This window comes from Limulus polyphemus, unplaced genomic scaffold (assembly GCF_000517525.1).
Source record: "Limulus polyphemus unplaced genomic scaffold, Limulus_polyphemus-2.1.2 Scaffold1993, whole genome shotgun sequence".
In the NCBI taxonomy this organism is placed as follows: domain Eukaryota; kingdom Metazoa; phylum Arthropoda; class Merostomata; order Xiphosura; family Limulidae; genus Limulus; species Limulus polyphemus.
In genome coordinates this window covers 39,889-48,640 of record NW_013667603.1, presented here as the reverse complement: position 1 = coordinate 48,640, position 8,752 = coordinate 39,889, and the positions used below count along the sequence as shown (strand labels likewise).

Below are 8,752 nucleotides of genomic sequence, written 5' to 3'. Positions count from 1 at the left end.
ACACTACCTCCGAAATGCCAAGTAATATCAAGGTGTAGTTCAGGTACATTTCATTCTATTGCGACTTTATATCAGCTGTGGTTCTTTTATGACTTGCTGATTTTAAAATCGTTTTAATACAACGTACTCATCCTCCTTATATGCAAATTGTTACTTCTTGGCCGAATTTTAGAGGGATTGAGTATATAGTTAATTTTTATTCTTGAGCTCAAGATAAAAAATTAAATTAGACCATACAGTTAAACTTTACATAAGAATAATAAAACTGCTTTCAAAGCTTCCGTTCAATTGAATAACTCAATTTGATTATCATTTCCAAATTAAGAAAGGCAGTCAACAGCATTCGCTTCCAACTATTGATTATTGTTTTCGTACATATTTCATTCTTGGAAAAACGTTTTATATATATTTGAAAATATTTCTTTCATTAACTCTGTATTTATTACGATACTCATCAGAGTTAATTTAAATAATTCTTATTTTTTATTGTATTTTTAAAATGCATCCGAATTAATCAACTATTTATATCTGCTTTGTTTTGTTATCCCCAAGTAAATCTATACGTATATGTGAGAAACGTATTGAAAAAACACGCCAAAAGTAATAGTCTTAATTATGTAATATCTAATAATTTTTCTGTAACTCAATCGTTTGTAGTTGTGCAGTGGAACTGAAAGAACGCGATCGTCACCTTGATCGAGGCGAGCACAAAAAAGTTTGAAAGTGAATTTGTCGTACAAAGAAAGGCGTGCGAAAATGGCGAATTACAGCGGTTATTGGAGAGGTTACAATGGTGGTTATGGCGATAATATTTCGAATTTTAGATCTTCTGATAAAGATAAAAGAGACAGACATGATGGTGCACCACCGCATAGTAGACTTTTCATACTTTGCGACAAACAAACAACTGAAGAGGAAATTCGTGAAGCATTTGAAAAGTTTGGCAACATTGAAGATATTTGGGTTGTGAAAGACCGAGCAACTAATAAGCCTAAAGGTGTAACCTATGTGAGGTTCTCTAAGACATCAGAGGCAGCATTAGCTATGGAAACGATGGATGGCCAACGTTTGCGAAAATATCACATGCCAATGAAGGTAAGTTCACTGTGTTCTACTTATAAGTTATAGAGTAGTTTACTAGTATAAATATTATAATTTATTTATGAAATTATGCCAATTTTAATTAATTACCAAAACCGCAAATATGATATTTGTGTATATAATATACGTATTCTCATGCTAAAAGTTCGCATTTGAATTCTCCTACTACTAGTAATATTAATTGTCATAGTCGCACTTGTCTAGGGGAATCTGAAGCAAAAGGTGCATCTTGAAGATTAAAGCAACACCGTAAGACTAGAAGTTTTATTTTTATTTACTTTAAAAGTTTGATGAAAATAAATTTATACATTGTGATATATAATTACAAAGTAGCATTTATGCATATACAGAAACCTTGAAAATTCTGCACATAAATAATAAAAGTAATTATCTCATTGCAATGACAATTAAACAAGAAATTGAAGAATGAATCATTTATGAATGCTTGTAAGTTGTATTTTCATTCAGAAGATGAAGCCTGAAGAAGGGAGGTTAACCTGCATGAATGATTTCTGATTAACCACAAGAATGTAATGACTGAGTTAATTAAAGTTTAGACTGACTTGAACATAAAATGTACGAGATTTGCACTATGGACCATAAAGGCATGACAAGATATCAAATTTTGTGAGACATGTTAATGTGTGAAACTGTATGTTTGATGCTAATAACAATTAATTTAATTGAAATTGAACAAGTCTAATACAGATAACATGAACAAAAACTAAGACTATGAGTATGACAGTTACTGAGTTAGACATGATTCTTACCATTTTATGTTTTACATATAAACCAAGAATCCATGTATCGCTGTAGTCCAGGCTATATCATATATGGCACTGTAATTGGTATAGCCATGGAACATTGACTTGTTGTCTCTGGAATGACTGATCCCTAACTTCAGATGATGTAACCACTACATTACTGTTAACTATTTATTCTCTTAACTTCAACTTTAGAGTTTTTTTACAATTAATATTATCAATTTCATATTTTTGACTAACTTATATTTCACTGTTTTACACGTACAATTGCTATTACTGTAACTTAATCAAGTGTAACCTAGTAGATATATGTCAATTTGGAATTACTATACCATAACATACTGACAACAAGGGACCATTTGGTCTTTAAAGGCCGTCCCTGCACACCCACCTTTAGGAGAAAGAAAAATAGAAATTTCAATATATCCTTTATTTTTCAGGAAATCATTGGTTCTCCTTATAATATCATGTAAGATGCCATCACTGGCATCAGCCACTGCTGCTGATAAAACTCAGTCGATAACCTAATCATCCTGTGAGATAAATAAAACTGTCTTACCTGATACTAACCTTTTCTTTGTAAAACTTAAGTGTCTTATTGCCTTTAGAGCACAGCACAAAGAAATCAGATGCATTTATCCTTTTGATAATCTTGTATAACGGTCAATATCACGCGTTACCCATCTTTTCTTAAGAGAAGATAAGAGATCTTAACCAATTCCCATAAAATAATCCTACCTTCTCTTAATCTCACACTAGTAGCCTTCCTCTGAACCTTTTATAATAAGTTGATCTTTGTTAGATAAGGAGAACAAAAACTGTAAACTAGGATTTGTATAAAAAAATAATTACCCCCTTTGATTTGTAATTAGTATGTTAATATATATATATATATCTTAAAATTCTATTAGGTTTATTGGTACTGCTAGCACCAGAGCACTGCCTGAATTTCTTGAATAAGTTAATTACCACTATCCTCAGATTATTTACTTTAGTCCCACTGCTTAGTAGATTTCCATCTGTATTAAACATGGGATCCACATTTTAACCTAAATGCATAATTTTGCACTAACTATAATTCAAGGAATAATTTGTCTGATCCTATTTAGTCCTATTTGTAATTCAAGCTTACCCTTTCATAGCACAAATTGTGACACAACTTTTATTATGGTGAATACACAACCTGGATCTGAGATTTCTCAAATTACCTGTAATTTGTACGATTTTCTTCCTACAGTTTGTAAAGATAAGTAATGTTTAGCTTGGTGATAATGTGCTGGATAAAACAAACAAACTGATTTTTAAGGAGTTAGGCTTAAGTCATGAACTTTTCTTTTTATTAGAACAAGATGTGAATTTTATTTTCAAAGGTAAAGATATATTTGGGACAGAAAAAAAAATTACATAAATAGGCTTAGTGAGGAAAGGCATTGTACAGTAAATTTTCTAGGTTAAGAATTCTTAGAAATACTAAGTAAATTACTGAAATACTTTTTAAAAAAGTGATAAATAGTCTTTTAAATGTTTTTTTTTTCAAGATTCAAACAATTTGATGGAGTATTTTGTTTTGAATTTTGCATAAATGAAACAAGCAGCAACTATCCTAAACAATACTAATTTTGATAAAAACAAATCTGTAAAATCTAAACACATTATTGAAAATTTACCATGGCAATGTTCAGTTGACATTCCTATTGTTGTATTACCATAGAAAAGACCAGTTATTGGCTGAAGCCTTGACGGGACTGCTGTAGACTACAGCAGTGTTGATTTCAGAAATACTCTAAAAAGCTTTATGGTAATTAATAGTCCAAATAAAAACACTGACACCTGTTGTTTCATTTTGATACTATATTATTGTTTAAAGATTTAGTTGCTTTTTTTAATATATTTCTGGACAAATGGGGAGGTCTGTGTCCCCTCTCATAGATCTGTGTCTGCTCATGTAACATTAAAGAATAGTTATCAATCTCTGATAAAAATGGAAACAAACTTTTGATGTTCATTTCGAAGGTTCTAGGGATTATGCAAATAAAATATGAACAACTGTAGGATGAAAAGAAGTATCTGTATTCATAACATGAAAATCAGTAAAGGCTTTGTAAATTCACAGACAAATATTTAGTAAAAAATGCTTTATTAAAAAATTGGATTTTTGTGTACAACATACTTGTGATGTTTATTAAAAACTTGCCAAATTTTATGAATATATACTCAGTACATACAGCTTTATATTTATAATTTCATGGTTAAATGGTAGTTACAAGTTCGGTCAAATTGACCGAGCCAATCTCCATAGAGTTAATTGATTAACTTGCCCAGTTCTAGTTTGTAGATGCTTCAGCTGTAAAGATTTTATCTTTTTTTCAAACTTAATTTTTGATGTGGTGTTTTTAAAGGTAAGAATAGCTCACAATAGGGAAGATGGTAGTAGAAAAGAACCCAATGAAGAGGAGCGTGTGTTACGTCTGTTTGTCATGGTTCCAAAAACATATACAGAGGATGACTTGAAAAAAGACTTTGAACAGTATGGTGAATTAGACCGTGTGAATATTGTGAGAGATCACAGTACAGGGGAGAGTAAAGGGTTTGGATATGTCAAATATTTGAAAATGTCTTCAGCAGCAAATGCTTTTGAGAATTGCCCAAAAAGTAAGTTTTGAAGTAGTTTTAAATTTATGATAATAAATCTGAAAAATATTAATTTATGTATGCTTTTAGTGATTTCTGCATGCTAAATTTTATTATTGTCATATTTAAAAAAAATAAAGCTTGGTAAAAATATTTGAAAACTACAACTTTATTTGTTTAATTCTTTAAAAAATACGTTTGTGGCAGAGTTCTCAATAACATGGAACCCAGAGTATTTCACGTACATATTTCCAAGTTCATTCACAAAATCACATTATATGGGTAAATTCACGCACAGGAATTTTGAGTCATATACGTGGAAAAAGTAAAAAAAAAGTGTTAATTTTAGTTTCCTATTGCTGTTACTGTCCTTAGAGAAACACCAACATCAAACACATTTACCTTTTGTGTTGTATGTTAGGTACGTGTACATAATATAATTACGAATTGGCTTGACCTATGTAAACAGTAGAGGAGTTCATGGATGTCATATGGTTTCCTGTCTTTGCAGAGGCTTCAGTCACACACACACACACACACCTATCAAGGAAATGAGAGATACTGTTGGATTGATATGCATATTTGTAGGTGAGCTGTTAAACAGGTGATGAGTAATTAATAGAACAGTGTGTGTGTGTTAGCCAGTCTCTGCGTGTATGTGTACTAGGTTGCATGGAAACCCGATATTTCTATTGGCTAATTGTACAGTGGTACTTTTACAGTTATACAAGTGCAAAACTATTACATTTATAATATTAAGACAATTATTTCAGAAACATAAACAAACATGTAAGGAAACACATTAAGTTAATTCTTTACCTTTCCTTGGCTTGTAAGTAATGGAATACCATTAAATCTCAATATAAATTCCAACAGGTGTCTAAAAATTCAAAATTAGGCCTAAAGTTTAAATATGCTTTTTACGTGAAGAATGAGTTTACCTGATATCTAGTCCATGGCACACACCGTTAATAGTTCCCTCCATAACATTCATTTTAAATGCTCTACAGCTAACACATTGCATGAAAGAAAATAATTACGGGTTTCAGAAGATATACGAGTGTCATTTAGATACATATACACACAAGAAATTTACAAAAAAAACATGATGGCAGATGATTTTTATGCTTCTTGTTATCAACATTTTAAAAAATTCACTATTCTATAACTATTAACTGTTTTCTATTATCTCAGTACAACTGCCTTGAAGTCAACAGTTAAGCCTAAATTTTAAATACGCTTCATATCCAAAAAACAAATTTACCCACTAGGGGAATAACATATATTTTTGTTAATGGTGGTAGCAGAACAGATACTTTGCTAATACTTTGGGGGAGAGTAAAAGAAAAGAGTTGATACCATTATGGAAGGAAAAAATACTGAAATAACAAAAACAATTGATTTTTACATTTCTTTATACCAAAATTTTAAAAATTCACTATTTTATAAACATCACTTTATCAAGAATTCGATTAAGAAAAATCTCAATGTCTTAATCATACCTACGCATTTATAGATTTGTTTGAAAATTTTTCTGCCCATCCCGAAGCATAAGCTATTATCCCTTAGAAATACACTTCTCTAGATTTTGTTTTTCACGTGATTTGCGTTCTCTTTCTTTGAATTTTATTATTAACAGCCTCCTGGTTTCTGCTCTTTTATGATCTCACAATAAGTAGTTGAACAACTACTAATTAAATGCAAAAATATAATATAAAGTAGTGATAAAAACTCGCCAAATTGATATAACTATTAATAAAACAAGAACTTTATTTATACAATTTTTATAATGTTATTGTTATTATTGTATTATTTTTATTTTATATGTTACTTCCCTACCTCATTTGTAGCTTCGGGAACATGTTCTCGAGCCTTTGAGCCACGTGTAATTTGTTCTTTCAACCTAACCCTTATATTAACAGTTTCATTGCCACTGGTAACCCGGTGAAAGGCTGTTGACCGAAATGTTGTTTTATTAATAAAGTTATTTTAATTTGGTGAGTTTTTACCACCACTTTATATTCTATTTTGTTATTTCCTCACCTATGCAATTATTTTATTTCTTCAACTACTAATTAAAGTCAGCTTCCAAAGCACCTACATTCAGAAGAGCATATTATAAACTGGTGACACCAATATGGAGTAAATAATGTTTTTATGAGAAATAATATATGTTTTCTTGGGATAATGACAAATCCTAGCTTCTGCAGAGAAAAATAATAGAATGTAGTGGAAAGTTTAGAATACTTAAAAACAAATGACATGTGCGGTAATTTCATTATAGTTTCTTCTTTAGATATTCTTTTTCGTTCCCAAAAATGTTTTCAGGGTCATATTATTTGAAGAGGTCAGGCAACTGAAAGCAAAATTGGCCATTCAGAATGAAAATAACTTCTTTTAGTCACATAAGAGAATAATGCAAACTTTTAAAAGAATGAATAAACTTTCAAGTGACAAACATTTATTTGTTCTCCAGCTATGTTACATGATAAACTATGAATGCACATATGCTTTACTTGTTTTGAATTTTGTATGCTGTGTTATGCAGTTTTATAGCTCAGAAGATATTTCTGAAAGAAAATGTACAACTACATGGTCATTTGTGTGATATATATATCATAAATATATAAAATTAACACAGTCATTGTTTCCTTTCGTTTTTGCAGCTTTTAAGGCCAAGTTTGCTGACCCAAAGCCATCTAGTCATTCTCAGAGAGATAGGAATGTTCCTCAAGGAATGGGAGCATGGGGCTTTGATGGTTCACAAGGAGCACCACCACCACCACCTCCTCAAACAGGACCTTTAATGAGACAGTATCCAGGGATGTGTAAGTGTGATGTTTGTCTGTATTTTAGATCAAAAGATGTATCAATAAAACCTCTTAATACATATTGAAAAAAAGAGAGAAATTTATGTGTTAGGACTATAAATGGTGGTGTGTATTTACTCAACCATTCAAGGGTGTTATGAGTCACAAAACTTAATTCTTGTCCAGAGTTTCATCTAGTCTCATGTATGGTTGGTATGTGTTGTTATACAAAATGTGTTATATCCAGGCTCAATAACAGGATGGGGAGGTCGGAAGAATTTCCTCAAGGCCCAGTGCCCCAAAGGGGTGAGGACCTGGAGAAAGCAGGGTGAAAGTTGATTAATAGAAGGGGCACACACACACCAATCCTTCCCTGGGGCCCATGAAAGCTTTTGGTGGTCCATATTTATAGCTAATAACAAAATGTGTAATGACTAAATGACTAGTCTCAATGCTCAAACCCTGGTTGATATTATTTCATTAAGGTTAACCGCAAGGGTGCCCAACTGATGATTCAACACATTCTAGTTATTATTTATAGGTTTTATTTATTTACTTATTATTTGTTTGTTTATTGATTTATAACTCGAAGTTCGTACAATATTGTGCTGTATACAATCAGTGAGGAACTCTCTAAGGACCATCACACCAGCAGCTAGGAACTGGTCAGTGGCAAGGGTCTCCCATATCCACTCTGATATGAAGGAAGAGAATTTGCATTGGGGAGACCCAGAAAAGTGCTTGGATCCCCATTGGACACCTGCCAGAAAGTCTTTTACTGGAGTTTGTGCAATAGGTGACCACAAAACCCTATTTTTTAAAGCTGGCAAGCACGAGCCAAAGAAGTGGGCAGTCACTTTCCAGGTGTTGGCCTTTTCCTAGTAATATATTTTGACAAAATTTACACAGAAATCCATTTTACAATAAACCTGGTAAAATGCATTACACCTTATGTTTTCTTCTTAGAATGCACCATTCATGAAGGACTGTCATCTATGTGTAAATATGTGTTGACAGCCTAATACTAGGAATTAATTCATCTCATTTTTCTATATGTTCTGACTTGGAAATAACCCCCAGTGGCTCAGCAGTCATTTTGAGGACTTGCTATGTTAAAAACTGACTTTTGATACCTGTGGTGTGCACAGAACAGATAGCCCATTGTGTAGCTTTGTGCTTAACTACAAACAAACTGACATGAAAAATTTTATTGCAAGTATTTTAATACTGGTTCAGGTGTAGTGCTGTTATACATGTTTGAAACACAATTTTCAGACATTTTATTACACTAAAAATTTGCATTGCACACAATTTTGTTCGTAGTCTTTATGATAGTAGTAATTATTAGTCAATATTTTCTTTTCTATTATGTGTGTGTATGTATTTATGTGTGTGTATATATATATATATATATATATATATATATATATTATTGTACTACCACAG

The 8,752-nt window shown here is 31.6% G+C and overlaps 1 protein-coding gene across 1 annotated transcript in view; it reads left to right on the top strand.

Moving 5' to 3' along the window:
* The first annotated feature begins 578 nt into the window (after positions 1-578).
* The window catches only part of LOC106465592 (RNA-binding protein 45-like), a 24,857-nt gene continuing 16,683 nt past the window's right edge, over positions 579-8,752 (top strand). Inside the window, exons 1-3 of the mRNA XM_013925826.2 lie at positions 579-1,095; positions 4,265-4,517; positions 7,163-7,324. Coding sequence (XP_013781280.1) covers positions 757-1,095; positions 4,265-4,517; positions 7,163-7,324 — 754 coding nt within the window. The 5' untranslated portion in view covers positions 579-756. The remainder of the gene's footprint in view (positions 1,096-4,264; positions 4,518-7,162; positions 7,325-8,752) is intronic.